General features: G+C 36.9%; 4 protein-coding genes across 4 annotated transcripts; 2 read left to right on the top strand and 2 right to left on the bottom strand.

The window, feature by feature from the left end:
• The first annotated feature begins 638 nt into the window (after positions 1 to 638).
• Positions 639 to 3414, top strand: LOC108224972 (probable serine/threonine-protein kinase PBL7). Its single transcript, XM_017399747.2, has 6 exons — positions 639 to 1499; positions 1641 to 1898; positions 1990 to 2159; positions 2263 to 2342; positions 2427 to 2574; positions 2818 to 3414. Exons 1-6 carry the CDS (start codon positions 953 to 955, stop codon positions 3160 to 3162), a joined length of 1548 nt encoding a protein of 515 aa, XP_017255236.1. The 5' UTR covers positions 639 to 952; the 3' UTR covers positions 3163 to 3414.
• A 4596-nt stretch (positions 3415 to 8010) lies between these two features.
• LOC108225080 (probable calcium-binding protein CML18) lies at positions 8011 to 8541 on the top strand. The gene has a single exon (XM_017399893.2). The coding sequence runs from the start codon at positions 8011 to 8013 to the stop codon at positions 8461 to 8463; it is 453 nt and encodes a 150-aa protein (XP_017255382.1). The 3' UTR covers positions 8464 to 8541.
• A 170-nt stretch (positions 8542 to 8711) lies between these two features.
• LOC108226163 (ABC transporter G family member STR2) lies at positions 8712 to 11565 on the bottom strand. Its single transcript, XM_017401105.2, has 3 exons — positions 10616 to 11565; positions 9833 to 10533; positions 8712 to 9737 (listed from the first exon to the last, which is right to left on the bottom strand). The coding sequence occupies exons 1-3, from the start codon at positions 11114 to 11116 to the stop codon at positions 8750 to 8752; spliced, it is 2190 nt and encodes a 729-aa protein (XP_017256594.1). The 5' UTR covers positions 11117 to 11565; the 3' UTR covers positions 8712 to 8749.
• A 2085-nt stretch (positions 11566 to 13650) lies between these two features.
• On the bottom strand, positions 13651 to 15484 carry LOC135147257 (uncharacterized). The gene is made up of 2 exons (XM_064080161.1): positions 15149 to 15484; positions 13651 to 14894 (listed from the first exon to the last, which is right to left on the bottom strand). Exons 1-2 carry the CDS (start codon positions 15216 to 15218, stop codon positions 13651 to 13653), a joined length of 1314 nt encoding a protein of 437 aa, XP_063936231.1. The 5' UTR covers positions 15219 to 15484.
• Positions 15485 to 16782: the final 1298 nt, after the last annotated feature.

Genomic DNA, 16782 nt, shown 5'->3' with positions numbered 1-16782 from the left:
TAAACACCTTGTTAAACTATCAACACCACAGAATTATTAGGTAAAAGCTGCTAGACCTCTAACAATTTTAAATACGTAGAAACGTGTGTTTATACATTTCACATATGACCAGAAGTTTGCAGAGCTTGGGCAATTTCTTTCTTCAGTATTGCTTAGATTTGTTAAATTCATCATAAGAGTTAAAAACTCAAGTATAAGGATGTGATTGAAAATTATAAGTTATACCAAAACAAAATTTCTCGGGCTTAACATTCAACTATCTAAGAAATATTGTCTGGAAAATTTGATTAAAGTAAAGTTGATCTAATTATATTTTTTCTTACGGAACCATAGTTTAGAATAAGTGCCAAAATTTTGTATATCCCATAAATTTTATACTTAATTTTGCTTTAAGAAACAACTTTATACGAATTTTCCCTTAGTCATGAAAGGTTAGTTTTTATGGTTATCTAACATAATCAAACAAAAGAATATATGTGTCTAGAGTATTTGTCTATCGTCTACTTTCTTCTTAACCACTTTCTAACACCCAACCTATTCCTCCCTCTCACCCAATTTTTTGCTTGTTGTTAAAAGCTTAGTGAGAATATAAAATGATCTCTATATATCTTCTACTTTGTTCTTTATTTATGCTTCTTGTCTCTCCACGTGTCCTCCACCAGAATATTTTAGTTCTGGTAAATATTTGTTTCAAATTCAGAAAAAACATTTGTTGATCTTCTTAATATGTAATTAGTTTCTGCTCTCATTATCAACGTCCACTGTAATATTATAATCGCAGGAGTCTAATTTAATCAAATCTTGATCTCCCTAAACATAAATATATAAACACATTGTACACACACACAAAAACCAAAGATGATCTTCTGCTTTCTCTATTAAGAGATTCTCTCCCTCTTCTTCAAGTACTCTATAGCGTTTATGTGCTTAACATATTTACAAAATTTCTTAAATGGGCTTCGTTTCTCAACGTAAAAGCTGCACTATTTCTCCAGACCGTCTTCCTTCAGATATGTCTAGCCCTTCTTCAGGTAGTGATCAAGAATCACCAGAAAAATCTAAAAAAATGGCCCGGAAATTGAGTTTTGAATATGGTCTGTCCTGTTTTCTGCCACCTCTTAAACGGATAAATTCCAAAAACGATGAAAGAAAGAGTGACAACAATAACTCTGAGCAGAACAAAGCATGGCTGCTTGCTGATTCTGGTGGATGTGGCGGTGCAGACATCAGATACACTGATCCTCAAATAATTCAATCTTCATTCAGGTTCACTTTTTGCTCTCAGCTTGAACTCGAGTCGATGAAATTAAATCAGTTCTCTTCAGCTACAGTTTTAATGGTGAATTTGGACAATGGGGTGTTCATGGGCTCTCCTCGATCAAGAGACGTCAAATGGAGCAGACTTGAGTCACTAGAAAGGAATATTTCTCCGGTGGCGCATAACCTTGTTAGGTTCAGTTATTCTGAAATTCTCTCTGCCACTAACAATTTTTCTAAAGGTATTGCTTGATTTTATAATTCTTTTCTACGTACTAAATCACACAAACAATTTTAGTCTACAAATCTCCGATCCTCAATTTACAAAGAGAGTTTCAATAATTCAAATTTGCAGTTTAAAATTTTGTGTTTACAATTTGTAGGCAGAGTTTTAGGCAGAGGTGCATTAAGCTGTGTATATAAGGGAAAAATTGGGTTATTTGGGACCTCAGTGGCAATCAAGAAGCTGGATAAACAAGACGAAGAGTGCTCAAAAGCATTTTGCAGGGAATTAATGATTGCTAGTTCACTACACAATCCTTATATCGTTCCTCTGGTCGGTTTTTGTATTGGACCTCAGGAGGATTTGTTTCTGGTATACAAATATGTATCTTGTGGAAGCTTAGAGCAGTATTTACATGGTATGCTTTGTCATTCTTAAAAATTTATAATTCATGGATTCATCCTAATTATCACATAAAAGTAATTTTTGTTATGCCTTTGAATTTTCAGAAAAGAAGGATTCTAAGGGCAATACATCTCTTCCATGGTCAGTGAGGTATAAGATTGCGCTAGGAATTGCAAAGGCAGTTAATTACTTGCATAATGGGACCGAAAGATGTGTAGTTCACAGAGACATTAAACCCTCGAACATTCTTCTTTCTTCCAGGAAAACACCCAAGGTATGATAAAATTTCTGTATATAATTTTTTGATCGTCTTAGTATGTCATTATTTTGGGGAAAACTAGTGAGTTTGATGGTGAATTATCTTAATTTTTTTGCAGTTATGTGACTTTGGATTAGCGACATGGACTCGAGCACCTTCAGTTCCTTTTCTTTGCCAAACTGTGAAAGGAACATTTGGGTATTATTCTAAACCATCTAAACACAAACTATAAAAACAAAAATTCATCTGAATTGTATGCTGATCTTTTTGCGTAATGTGCAGATATCTGGCTCCTGAATATTTTCAACATGGGAAAATTTCTGATAAAACTGATATTTATGCACTGGGGGTGGTTCTCTTGGAACTAGTTACTGGGAGGAAGCCAATTGAAACCAGGAAAGGAACAGGGGAAGAGAATCTTATATCATGGGTAGGTCAATAATTTACTGTGTTTTTAAAGCCTTTTGTTCGATGGAACATGAAAGCCCCTTATATTACTGCGACATTAATTCAATGCCACAGTCCACATGCATCCGAACATTTTATTACTGATATCATATTAATATTATGCAAATATTAGCCTAATTGAGGAACATGCAATGTTTTTTAATTAAGCCTCTGTGTAGTACATCTTCTGAGGTTATATCATGATAGTGTATCGTTCTTGTTGCAGGCAAAGCCGTTTTTGCAGAAAGGAGCCGTAGAAGGACTAATTGATCCAAATATCAAGCTCACACGCAAAAATTTAAAGTATATATCAATGATGGTTAAAGCTGCAAGTGCTTGTATAGTTACTGAAGAATTCCGGAGGCCTAGCATCAGTGAAATTATATCAATATTGACAAATGAACAACCAAAACTCTCTTTTAAGAAGAGTTATAGTTTCCCCACACATGGTGCAGTTGCAGACTGTTACCCTCAGCTTCAGCAGACGGATAGTGAAATGAAGAATCATCTGGCCTTGGCGATGCTCGGGGTACCAGAATTTGAGCTTGATGATCCCAAGTCGAAACTGTAGGACTCCTTGCATGTCTATATAATCTTATATAGTATCAATCTTGTTAGAATGCAGTTTTGGGAAAAGCAACCTTTTAGAGTTGTAGATAGGGGTCTAGACTGTGAAACAAATGTATATTTGTATGTTTGCATTTCTTCTCTGTTTCGAATGAGAAGGGAATGATCTTGGTAGATTGTTGCAAGTTCAATGTAATAGTTTGTAATTGTGCTTTGAAGAAATGTATGCTTAATCAACCTAGGTTGATATATGTCAGTTTAATTATCTGGAACTCGACATCAGTAATACCTCTATTCTGCAGTTCCGATTAGAATTTATTTTGAATCATCGTCTAATCTACGAATTGATGGAAAAAAGTTCTAGAAATTTTACAGAGAGGCCTGAGGGAAACATGAACTTGAGAATTTCAGTGCATTTCAATCATTCCCTCGTTCCTTCGAATAAAAAAAAAAAGGAGCTTGAAATTTTTTCTGAGATCAGAATCGGTTAACAGAGTCCTGTATCTTTGTTCACCTCCATTAGCATGACGAACTTTACAAAGTTAATTGAATTAGGTAGGTGTGAACAACGAGCTCTGAAAGGCCTTAGAGGTCGTTAAAGCGGATTATTACGATGGCTTGAAGAGATATTTTGTAGTCCCTAAAGAAAGTCAAGTCACATACAACACTCTCCACAAGTCACATTTTTCTGTGAAAACATGTTTTTCTCCATGTTTTCTATGGTTTTCTTCACTCTAAGCCACGAAACTGATCTGGTTTACTAATTTTCGCTGAAAAAAAATAAATGCAAAAGTTTCTGAGATGTATAAGATGGGCAAAGTCTTTGTTTTGATCCTCAGAGAATCATTCTTTATCAACCGCTGTGCCCGCATAACTAAATGGAGAATATAGTTTAATCTCTTTTCGATTCTGATTCTTACAGATGCACAAGTAAAGAATTGATTCTTGAGTACGAAAACCACGACTAGAAACATCAGTCGGCTAGCCAAAGTAGAATAACTTCTGCAGAATGCAAGCCATTTGTCTTAAAATATCAGAGGCCATAAGCTCATGACAAACGTGGTTCAGGATTTTTGGATTCTTTAGTGTAGGTGGCACTTATCGAAAAAAAATGCTAGCAAATATAAAAAAATCCTGTAATCTGCTAAAACCCGCTCGCCATTTTTGTATAATGCAAAATAGTTGTGATTTGTAGAAAAGATTACACAGTGATGAAACAACTCATAAGATACGATAGAAGTTGAGGCCTAACTGAAGAGAATGATGCAGATAAGAAGATCTTAGAAACATCTTTGATTAAACCCCTGCTGTCTTTGGCAAAATCATGAGGTTATTGGTAGGATATGTAGCCATGCCATCCGTGTCGATTTGGTTGATCATTTTCTTGACTAGTTCAATTGTGACAGAGCCTAATGTTTTCAAGGATTCTTCCAGATTGGAAGGTGGTAGATTACCATCACCACTGGCATCAAATTTCTTGAAGATTCACTCGCGATCCACGTCTGCTGCATCAACGCCCATTGACGTTGATTGCAGTTGATTTTGTGTTGCATTATGTTTAATCAGGATTTAACACAATATGCTTGTCAAGTTTTTGAGCTATACCCCGTTTGTGTTTCGCTCCAAGTCAGAGCTTAAAATCGTTTCTAATTTTGAAAAATGTCGATTTGTATAATTAACATAAATCGTAATCTTCAAGTCAAAAACAAACTGCCGGCTCAGCGGTTAGTTTTAGACACTCTTAAATTTTTAAAATTTTTTTTATAAAAATAAATCATAAGTAATAAATTATCACAAATCACTTTTATTTTTATAAAAGTGAGATAAATCGAAAATTGACATAAAATTTTTTATGCAAAAATTATGAATAAGTTGTTTTCAACTTAGCATAAAAACTCGGTTTGAAAATCCGGCCGTACACTCCATGAATCATGTTAAATAATAAAAACTCAGCCAATCGGACTCCACTAATGTTAAAGGTCATTCATTAATTCGGCCTGTTAGGCTGTTATACAGGATTACCAACCATAAGATGGCAGAACTGAAAACCGAGACGCATATGCCTTTCCCGCCCCGCCCGACGATTGGCTATAGCCGTATTTTCTTGATTTTGAGAATTGCAACTACCAGTTGAAATGCGAATGTGAAACTAGTCTCCGCACTTATCCTAAGTAGGGTAGGATTAATGCGACGGTTATGAAAAAGCAGTTAGGTTCCTATCGTTAACTTGGAAATTAGTTGACTAGATGTGATTAGTCCTGATAACGACGTTGATATTTGAAGCTTCGACGTGGCTGCTCTGCCTAATTAACAAGTTTCTCATGGAACATGTTTTTAGTAATAAATTTTATGTATCGTCTTGACAAAAATGAGGGCACATATGGCAAGGCGTGCCAAGCCAAAATTTTACCTACGCACTCAACAACACATGCATGCACTTGATTATTATTTCTTCCTCGTGGCGTAGCTTCAAATTTCCAACTTGCTACGTCCAAGGTTTAGCTCAAGTTACAAATTTTGATATTAAAAAAGTTTTATAATTGTGATTTATATTATTATATAGTGTTTTGTATATTTTTGTTCAACTACATGTCTAGTCATCTAGTAGAACATTGTTGGAGAGTACATATTACTATCCAATTTCGTAAAATTTATATAACTAGATACAGATATAAGAGGATTTTCTGGTCAAATTAGTCATGTTATATATTCAAAATATTCTTCAATTTTTTTCTCAAATAAAATAATAAATAAATTACTGATTTTAATTGAATGATTTATGCTCACGTGTGACGATCAATATAACCGACTAGAATGTGAGAAAAAAATTTTAAAAAAATGCCTAACGTTTTCCTGTCGGTATTTGATAGTAGTGGAGAGGGGAGGACTGCAAGTTCATGTCATGATTTTCTTTTCAATCGTGGTCTCCTTTTAGGTTATGGGCTATAAGATGACAGTTGGAAACTGGGGATAAGTGCTTTAGTTTAAAGAAGTCCAGAGGTAGCCCATTGCGTAGTGGGCCAAGCTTACAGTTTTGTGACGCAAAATTATATTCTGGGCAATACTTTGAAGCCCATAAATTATAAGAAAATGCCACTTTTGATGTTAGAATAATTATTTTCTGTGTTTCCAGGAGCCCAACGATTAACGGGCCGCATCTTATGTCCTGAAAAGGTATATCAGCTTTACAAATACAAAAATCTAAATTTGAGCACAGAAGATAAACACGCTCCAAAACAGTTGGGAACAACCCCGGTGACTAGGGTGAGAGAAACCGAATTTAAACTGAAATCGAAATGGAATCCGAATCGATCAAAATGAAATTACATTAAATCGAGTTTGTTTAAACTGAAATTGAAAATTTTAAAACTTAACAATACTACGGATGCGATTCCAATTTTAAGTGAAAACCAAACCGCAAAACCCAACCGAACCAATTATTAAAAAAATAATAGATATTATCTGTCAATATAGTTTTATAAGAAAAATATATAGACTAAATTAATATCTCATAATGTATTTATATTTGTATATACATTATTTACAAAATATTGTTTAACTGTTTCTTCATGATAATAATTAATTATAATTTATTGTTATTTGACTCGATTATTGACGTAGATGTTGTATAATTTTTTATTATCAGATTAATATATTTGTTAAAAAAAGCTAAAGTAATACGGGTAGAGGCCACACGGCACACGCTTTGCTGCTGCCCGAAGATTTATTTATGATCTTTTAGTAAAGAACAGGTTGTATGATTCGATATGATTCGATTATGCATGAAGGTAAAATAACACAATATTCGCAAAGTAGCCTGTCATAAATGTAGATCTGAACGAACTCACGTTATAACTACAAATAATTAACCGCCAAACTAACGGAGACCACTTATATTAAAGCATGGTGAGTCGTGTCCGGGACCGGTCTAAAGTCGCCATCTTCATTTACAAGAAGCAACCATTAAAAAGTCGGCATGGGTACACGGGACTATGCGGGATGTCATTGTTCAATTTTTCCGATACAGATTCCGTGCAGATAACATTCGTTTTTCTTGCAGTGATATCCACATCTTCCCGATTCTTTTTTATTACTCCAAATTCGATTTTGCAACAATATCATACTAACAGATTCTAAAAGAAAAGGCTACGTAACCATTATTCTCCCGTCTCATCTATTTTCACACATTTTAAATTTTTTATAAAATATTATTATCTGAGTTTGCAAAAAATTTAAATATCAAATTTTTATTCAAAAATACATACTAAAATTTTATTTTATAAAAATTTTAAAATACGAACCCTCTCCCCCGAACTTATATAAGTCGGGTGACAGGCAGGGGCGGAACTTGGGGGGCGAAGGGGGCTGGAACCCCCGTTAGAAAAAAAAAATCAGTAGAATTTTTTTTTTCCCGCCCTGAATGTTCTCTAAAAATGATATAAAATTTTTTTTCAGCCCCTGGTAAGTTTCAAAAATCTTTGTATTAACTGAAATTTTTCCTTCAATCAAATGTTGTTAAATATTATCTCCTGGTTCCGCCACTGGTGACAAGAAAGTACAAGTTACTGGTGCACTATTCTTTCCTTGCAAAATGGAGCTCTGTTAACGTACTGCGAGAGACTTCTTATTCTTACCAGCACGAATACTTTTTTTTGCTTTGGTACAAAGCTGAGGGATCCACGTGCCGAGAGTGTTAGGAACTTAACGCGTTACAACGCGTTAATATTCCTAACTGCAAGCATAGTGGGACTATAATTTATGCATGATCTCTAGTACTATATAATTGCTAACTGCTGGCACAGATCTCTCTGTATTCAATAAACTGTGGTGGTCCAATTCTGTGTTTTTCTTAATGAAAAAGAGTGTTCGAGGTGAGAATTACATGGGAGACGAAGTTAAGAAGGTGTTCAGCAAGTTCGACGCAAATGGAGATGGCAAAATTGATTTATCAGAGCTCGGATCCATTTTACAGGCACTTGGTACCAATGTGGCTCCTGATGAACTTAAGCGTATAATGTCGGAAATCGACACTGATGGCGATGGAGTCATTGATCTCAAGGAGTTTTCGGATTTTCACCTTGGAGGTTCTGATGACGGCGCTAATAAGGATCTAAGGGAAGCCTTTGAGCTTTATGACCGCGACAAGAATGGCTTGATCTCCGCGAGTGAGCTGCATGTTGTGTTGAAGAGCCTGGGAGAGAAGTGCTCGCTGAAGGATTGCCGGAAGATGATTAGGTCTGTTGATGTTGATGGTGATGGTAATGTTAATTTCGAGGAGTTTAAAAAGATGATGAACAAATCATAGTATGATTTTCGATCTTAATTATGTGTAAATTGCTTGTGATCATTTAATTTACTTCCAAGTAGTCATATGTTTAGATCAGATCTTTAGTTTTTTCTGGGATCTCAGTTCTCATTGTAAACGCCCAAAGTCAGAGCAACCAAACTATGCAGACATGAATGTAAAACTTGTTAATGTAAAACCAAAGAAAGTAAGAGAAAAAAGAGAAAGGCAATCTTAAGAAGGTTATTAAACTGATATATTGTTTGCAGTTGAGAAATGAAATTCAATCTTATAACTATAGTGATCTCTATGACCTCTGGTTCTTTGAGGCAAAACGGATGACTATATAGAACAAGACTCTATACAGAACAGCCCACCCGAACATAATCAGAACCATGTACCACTTTTTTGATTCTTTGGTACTTATTGCGAGTGATTCCAGAATTGCGATCCCAGTCACATTTTGTCCTCCGGGATTTTGTCCAAACACATCTGTAGTCTGAAACTGGTTCATCAAAGACCCCTGATACGGATATGTCATTGTTGAAATTTTGTTCATCCATACCCAGTAAGGAGGGATGTCGTCGCTGTTCAGGAAGTAGCCGCAAAATAGGAAAAACAGAGCAGTGAACGCAATGACTGCTGCGTAGCCCATTATGTAGTTTGGGACTACTGAGCTGACAAACACGACGAATGAGTTGGTGGAGAGGAGAGACATGTAGAGTACTATGAAAAAGTAGTAGAACTCTCCTCGAAGGCCTAATGGGAACCAGACAATCCCAGCGTAGACGCCAGCCTGAATTGCTAGAAAAGGAAGGTATGTGATGACTCCAGCAATGGTGTATGAAGAGGCTCTGTAGGCATTATGAGAAGTTTCGCGGACAAAAATGAAGCGTTCTTGGATAAAAGCAGGGACAGCGTCGTTGGAAGAGAAAAAGAAGAGACAGACGGTGAAAATGAAGAAACTGAGGCGATTTGTGATTCCTTGGAGATTACCTTTAGGATGAAGGAATAAAGTAGCCATCAGAATACCCATGACAGTAAGAACCAACAGTCTGGAAAGAAAGAGCTCAGGTGTGCGTCTAATGTTTATGAAGTTGCGGCGCATCAAAACCCATGTCTCAGATAAAAACGAATTTGCAAATTTCGGGCCTAGATATTGGTGCTTCATGTTTGCAGGTGCCACATTGGGGGTTCGGTAGTCATTTTCGTCTACGGTGTAGTCACTGCTATGTGGTGTTGGAGTGCCTGCAGCTAGGATTTCACTTGAGTATGTGTAGTAGCTTGGAGATGAACTGTGGAAAAAAAAAAGAAGATGATTTTAATTCATTCTCAAGTGGTTCTGTGTGTAAGACTAGAATGATGTTGTGAAATTAAAATATCTACTTACCTCATGGGATTTTGTGCTTTACTCTCGTTACGTTGCTTGGGAGTAAATTTCAGCGTTCGAATGATTCCACTCTGGCTTGCACTCCATGATCTTGACTGATTCCAAGGACTCCTCAGACTGTTGTCAAACTCATCCTCATTTTGTGTTTTTGGTTGTGACCGTTTCCCAGAGGAGCCCTTGCCCTGATTGCGTGGTGGTGTAGGCGAGGGGGGTATTGTAGTAATCGACATCTCCTCGTCTGTCAGGACCGGGGGCTTCATGCCTGTTAAAGCAAAATCAGCCAGTGCCTCAACTCCATGGTCAGACTGATCATATTCTTGTATTACATCAATGAGGTACTCAATTGGATTTTCTCCCTTAGGCATTCGACGTCCCATTCGCCCAAGATGTAAATTCACATCTTTGGGAGATCCTTGGTACATAAGCTGACCACGAGCTAGGATTATTAGGTGGTCTAAAAGCAGCTGGATGCGCGATGAAGGCTGGTGAATTGTGAGAATCACAGTGCTTCCAGAGCGAGCTATATCCTGCACTTTCTCAATGACACTTTGAGCACTGGTGGAGTCTAGGCCTGATGTCGGCTCATCAAGAAAGAGTAAAGATGGTCCGTGGATAATGTCCACACCAATCGAGACTCTACGACGCTCACCACCAGACACTCCTCGAGTTGCTTCATCACCTATGTAAGTATTTCGAGTTGACTACAATTCAGAAAGAAGAAAAAGTGTTAGTAATCACTGCAACCAAAGGGCAGTTTCCATGCATTGTGGATGTGTTTCTTACCCCCAAACCAAGCTGCTCGATCATCGTCTCAACACGCTGAATCTTTTCAGTCCTCGAGATAGACCCCAGCCTAAAGTCAGCAGCAAACATTAAGGTTTCATAAACAGTAAGCATTGGAAAGAGTCGATCATCTTGCATTATGTATGCAGAAGTTCTTTTGATCAAACTTGGGCTCGTATCGACCCCATCCAGAGAGACCCTTCCCCTGAGACTCCCACTAGCGATCCTTCCAGCCAAACCATCCAGAAGAGTCGACTTCCCAGCACCACTAGGACCCATGACTGCAGTGACGCTCCCTTTGGGTGCATATCCAGTAATTTTATGCAACAAGTCCACATCTTGGTTTAGCCACTTTCCGTTATCATCTTTAAGCTTCTTTTTCACAGTGTAAGTAAGATCATTAAATTCTAGGCCACCGCTATAATTCATCGGCTTCCCTACATCTATCACTGTATGCTGAATATGCCCATTATATGCATGAATATTTTGCCTATGACCCATTGGATCACTTCAATACCAATGTTGTTTCAGCTGGAGAAGGACTAGTAATTAAAGTTTCTCGGGGTCTCCCAATTCGTTTAGAGATAAACGAAGAAGCATTAAAAGGAAGGGCTAACAGCAGAAAAAGACTTCAACAGCTGGTGGTGCTTTCAGGGGAGGTAGTTCCAAAGCTTGCAAAAAGTTGTCATCATTGAACAATCCGGTTGGTGCCGTTCAGATCGAAAAGAAATAGAATTCTTTCTTGTTTTCGCCAACATCAGGTTTGTACTCTACTGAATGGTGGCACTCAATAGTCCAGGTTGTTATTTTAAATCATCAGCCACAGAACGACCATTTTTACAAGACATCATCGGGGAAACCCATAACATTATCGTATTTAGTTTACAGAACCTCAAGTGCTTTGTCATTGCATTCTCTGCTTTCTGGTTTAAGAGTTAGTTGCTTCTGAATTTAGATGCTGCAATAGACATTAGACAACATGTCATAATCACTCAATTTTGTAGTGCTGTACTTGCAGTATACTATAATTGCTGTTACTTAAGTTAAAAAGGTTAAGAAGTCCATCTCAATCTGTGAATAGATTCCTTTTATAGCTAGTCTAATTAACTGGTGCAAGCTTGCATATGCTTGATGGCAACTTAATTATAAGTTTATGATTTAGTCGCTCAAGTATTCTATTTTTTGACTTCTTGTGACAATAGCGACTTAATTTGCTTAGTTTTCCCTCCGTTATTTTGAGAATTAACATCTTGAATAACTCGAGAACCTAACACCCTTTCATCCCTATAGTGTGCTCAAACATTTTTCCCTATTGTTTTTTACCCAAGATTTCTTGGTTAGGATATTGATAGTAATTGTTAGCTAAATCAATTTTTTAGCTTGCTATCCAGACTCATTACATGGCAGTAAAGACAGTGTATTGAATTTGCACTAAACATTTGAAAATATATTTATTAATACAACAGAAATTTGATAAGAATAACAATATACAGTCATAGATTACATCTTCAAACTCTTGTATATATACACTCATGAGCAGATAATATATATCATTCATCATATGTGTTGAACTGTAACAATAACGTGTGAATTTCTACTTCCGTAACTGTGTTAGCTGAAGAAGATGGAGACATCGCAGCACTCTTCAAATAGGCAGCAACAACACAGAGCCGCTAGGCTGTAACAAAATGATAGAGTACAATTACGGATTAAAATTAAAAACATCAGCAAGAAAAAACTAAGCTCTGCAAAAAGAGTATGATCGACATATATGTACAAGAAAGCAGACTGATAAATAATTGTTTGAGAACCGTACCATCCCTCGAGAAAGCCGGATTCTCTCCTAGGTGGTGGAGCAGCAGCGTATTGAGGCGGTGCCATCACCGGAGGTCCGTAGTAGTTACCTACAGAGTCATGGACAGATCAATTCTCAATTATATTGTACAGTGCATGCTAATTATATGGATGACTACTACTTCATGCCAGTAATCAGCTGAATTCAAAACCGAACCATCTAAAACCGAACAAAATGTCCCAATATCTTAGCATTTTAATATAAAATCACAGACGCAAGACTTATGTTTCAGTTTCCGCTAACAAAATAGCCTGAAGTAACAACAAAACAACAAATATTGTAGCATAAAAAAATGAGAAATTAAATAGAAATGATTAATGATGCATGGTAAGGGCTTACCTTGAGCAGGGTAGGGATATGCATACTTTGGTGGTTCATTCATTTTCTCAACTTGTAGTTGATTTCTACTTCTATTACTCTGCAAGTTAATTTTTCGATTTCTCTTCTGCAACAAGACCAAAAGAAACAAATGTTACTCGAGCAACTTCTGCTCATGCCTACGTCTCGAATATATACTGTCCAGATTGTATAAGTATCGAATCGTTGACAGACACCAAACCAACACTTTCATGAAAGATTTGGCATCTGATTCCTGCTTAAATTGCTTTCAGTTTGCACTACTTTCCAGCTACTGCATGCTTTACTTTAAGAGTAAAATACAGAATGTGTATACCAAGTTTGGCCAATATCCGATCTGTGTACCTGTATTTTGACATATTGCAAAGTGTGTACACACTGTTTACGAAACGCTGCAAAACGTGTACAAGCGTTAGTTTGATGACTAACGCCGTTAGTCATAGTTTGAAGACAGCAGTGATCAAATTGCACTTTTACACATAACGGCTATATCACCGATATAACCCGTGAATCTTAATCAAACCCGATCATATCTCCCCCCAAAATCGAAAAACCCTAAAGCTCCAAACTTTAATCGAGAGAGATTGAGCTGGTTGATATGGACGAATACTGCCGTTGTGGTCGGGTAGCTGTGCAGCGAACTGCTTGGACTGAATCTAATGCCGGAAGGAGATTTGTTAACTGGCCTTTCCTAACTGGCCCTAAACATACATAAATTCTCTTGAACCTGGGACCCTCCAAACCAATTTCTTGAGCTTCTAGAACAACATCAATGGTAGAATCAGGCATTGCTTTCTTAACCTCATTCACATAATTCCACAGTTTAGCATATTGTTGTACATGATCTCCTCTGATATTCTTCATGGCCAGCCCTCCCTACCATGGAAATACTCACATGGCAATGCCAGTCATTTATTATTTTCTTCTGAAAAGATGCTAATGGCCAGGTTGGATTCATCCTGATATCATTCTCATACTCTTTTGCTAACCAGCTGCTGCTAATTTGCTTCTGCTCAAAGGTGGTTCCACATGTGTGATTTCTATGATATGTCTTAATCTGGTATGTTGAACTGCTTTGCATTTTAGAAGCATAAATTTTCCAATGACAGCCCTTTCCCATGCAGACAAACTTAACTCTTACACCATAGTTTCTCATCTGTCTAATTGGCCTCCTTTCAACAATTGCTTGCTTTCTCACAGCTTCCCTAAATGCATTAGCACTACAAAACAGCATCCCCATCTCAAACTTTGGATTTCCCATATCTGTGTCTTCATTAAAAGCATTGTAACTCTCCTCTTCTTCATCTGTGGTGTTAGCAGCCATCCTCTCTTCTTCACTTCCACAGTAATCACTAAACTCTTCTTCTTCCCCTTCTTGCCCTTCTTCTTCAGTCAACATACCAGTAAGAGTACCTATGTCAAACTCAAACTGACCAAAGTCCTCAACAGTTGTGGCCTCACTCTTCTTCTTCTGCTTCAGTATATCAGTCTTCAAAGCACTCACATCATCATCTGTTGAGTCCATGTTTGAGCTATCACCATGAAAGCTAATGGCATCACTATGATCCACCACTTGCTCCCCAACATCATTGTCCTTCTCTACAACTACTTCATCTGCTTGCACATCATCCATTTCATTATGCAGTCCCTCAAGATGCAATAGTTGATCAATCACTTCTTTATCATAGGCATTATTAAGAGGGTCATCAATAAAGGATAGATCATATTGTTGTGAAGGTAGGTAGTCTTGGGTGAGGAGAATTTCACTATGAACATAAACATACATTACTCTGTTTGGTGGCAGAGAGTTACACAATTCCAACACATGAGCATCACTTGACAAAGGGCACATACCACTTTCAAATTCAGCATTAGGAAGCTTGTACCAGACCTCAGTCACATAACCAGTACCACCACATTCAGTGTACATATTACCAATTTCTAAGTAGCTCATCTCATCAACATCACACATATCTACATATTTGATTGACCCTCCAACATAAGTCTTACGATGTACATCCAAGTTACCATCAAAATGAAATTTCAGGGTGAATTTATCAGGCTTATCTGCATAGAGCAAAAGGTGGCATCAGACACAAATCAGTAAGCCAAATGCTACAACCTAGTGTAAACCCTAACACAAACTTAACAAAACAACCAACAAAAACAAACAAAAATGATCACCTATTCGAGAATGATTCCAACAAGAACATAAAACAACATATACAACAACATTTAACACTGAATACATTCAACATTTAACAACTTCAATCATCATGAAACACATATAAAACGAAGCTTAGAGAGGATAAAAAGCTCACCACTGTAGTTGGGAGCTTCATCAACGCCTTTCTCAGTCGAACCATCAACACTACGCACAATCCAAGTCATCACACGAATGGTGTAGTTGGAAGAGATTAAGACATAATCAAGAACAAGAGCACTGTAATAAGGGGTGGAGAATGGCGGCAAAAATGATCTAAGCTACTTTATGGCTGTAATGACAAGAAAGCCCCCCCTCCTTCCTTTAAATTACAGACGGTGTGAGTTGTTTTTGACGGCTGTACACGTATCGTACGAAGCTTCAAACTCTGTACACACGCATTGCTATATATGGAAGTGCAGGTACACAGATTGAATATTGGGCAAACTTGGTGTACACACATTGTATTTTACTCTTACTTTAATTCTCCTGTATATTTATTTACCTTATGTAAGTATCAGGTGTGATGAATGTAGTAAAGTCAATACTAAAAGAGATAGAATGGGTGTTTGAAGAAAAGAATCATACGCAGAAGGAAAAGGAACTATACAAGAAAAATCGAATACAACTGACAAAGACACGGCTACTGATCCAGACGCATGTATTACAAATTCTTTCACACTAATAAAAAGCTATGTGGTCGGTTCTTGATGTTCAATTTTCTTTAAAAAGACCAAGAAAAGTAAGCATCTAGCAAGATTCTGTTCTGTTCACATGCACTACAGTTTGTAAAAGTTGTAAGGAAAAAAAAGTTGACTTGCAAGCCAAGGATCAGCTTAACTGTTTGTGATCTTTAAGATATACCGAGTTCTTTACAGGGGAATATTAGTTTCATGTTTTTTTCTTTAAAATAAAGAATTTATAAATAAAAATATAATATTTAAATTTTATAGAGAGAAAATTTTAAAAATATATTATGAAATTATTATTTATATCTCAATGACAACAATATTCAAGAATCTCGATAATAAAGTTAATTATGAATAATTTTAACCTCTCTCTTAAAAAACTCTAAAATTCTCTCTATCTTGAAATTAGTCGTATGACTTTTGATTATTGAATTATTATTTTTTTTTCAAAAAAATTTATAGGAAATTTGAAGATAAAAGGTACATATTTGTGTTCATTTCAGTAATACACTGGTTTTCAGAACATGAAAACACCGATTCGGTAGGATTTAAGATTAAGATAAATTAAAATTAGTCGAAATTGAGTTCCACCGGTCTGGTGTATATGGCTTCTCCTGAATTAGGGTGTAATTCGAGCTGAGAAAACCGAGTTTCGAGCTGAACCTAGTTCGAGCCAGGTTTAATCGAGTCGAGTCGAGCCGGCTCGTTTAACTAATCAAGTTTAAATCTCTGTCCGAACTCGACTCGTTTAATTTCACGAGTCAAGTTGAGCTGACTCGTTTAGCTAAATGAGCCGGTTTTAACGAGTCGAGCGAGTTCAACCGTATAATTTTACACTTAATCGAGTCTAAACCTCTACCCGAACTCGCAGTGGCGGACGCACAGACTAGAAGAATAAGGAGGGCCAGATGTATATAAACAAATATGGGGGGCCAATATTTAGATTTTACAATTGATTATACAACCGATATACAGAGACTATATACTACTACTACTATGCTGCTGGAAGGATGGGGGCCAAGGTCACCCATGGTCCTACACTCGGTCCGCCCCTGCGAACTCG

The sequence above is a fragment of the Daucus carota genome, chromosome 6, assembly GCF_001625215.2.
Source record: "Daucus carota subsp. sativus chromosome 6, DH1 v3.0, whole genome shotgun sequence".
Lineage (NCBI taxonomy): Eukaryota > Viridiplantae > Streptophyta > Magnoliopsida > Apiales > Apiaceae > Daucus > Daucus carota.
The sequence above is the reverse complement of the archived record's forward strand: the minus strand, read 5'-3'. Positions and strand labels throughout refer to the sequence as shown.

Excerpts from the sequence above, each read along its gene's own strand:
- LOC108224972 (XM_017399747.2), top strand. The coding sequence starts at position 953 with ATGGGCTTCGTTTCTCAACGTAAAAGCTGCACTATTTCTCCAGACCGT. Across the intron at positions 1,899-1,989 it reads CTTAGAGCAGTATTTACATG|AAAAGAAGGATTCTAAGGGC; the intron begins GTATGCTTTGTC and ends TTGAATTTTCAG. Across the intron at positions 2,160-2,262 it reads CTTCCAGGAAAACACCCAAG|TTATGTGACTTTGGATTAGC; the intron begins GTATGATAAAAT and ends ATTTTTTTGCAG.
- LOC108225080 (XM_017399893.2), top strand. The coding sequence starts at position 8,011 with ATGAAAAAGAGTGTTCGAGGTGAGAATTACATGGGAGACGAAGTTAAG.
- LOC108226163 (XM_017401105.2), bottom strand. The coding sequence starts at position 11,116 with ATGGGTCATAGGCAAAATATTCATGCATATAATGGGCATATTCAGCAT. Across the intron at positions 10,534-10,615 it reads TCGAGCAGCTTGGTTTGGGG|TCAACTCGAAATACTTACAT; the intron begins GTAAGAAACACA and ends TCTGAATTGTAG. Across the intron at positions 9,738-9,832 it reads AAAGCACAAAATCCCATGAG|TTCATCTCCAAGCTACTACA; the intron begins GTAAGTAGATAT and ends TTTTTTCCACAG.
- LOC135147257 (XM_064080161.1), bottom strand. The coding sequence starts at position 15,218 with ATGACTTGGATTGTGCGTAGTGTTGATGGTTCGACTGAGAAAGGCGTT. Across the intron at positions 14,895-15,148 it reads TGAAGCTCCCAACTACAGTG|ATAAGCCTGATAAATTCACC; the intron begins GTGAGCTTTTTA and ends TGCTCTATGCAG.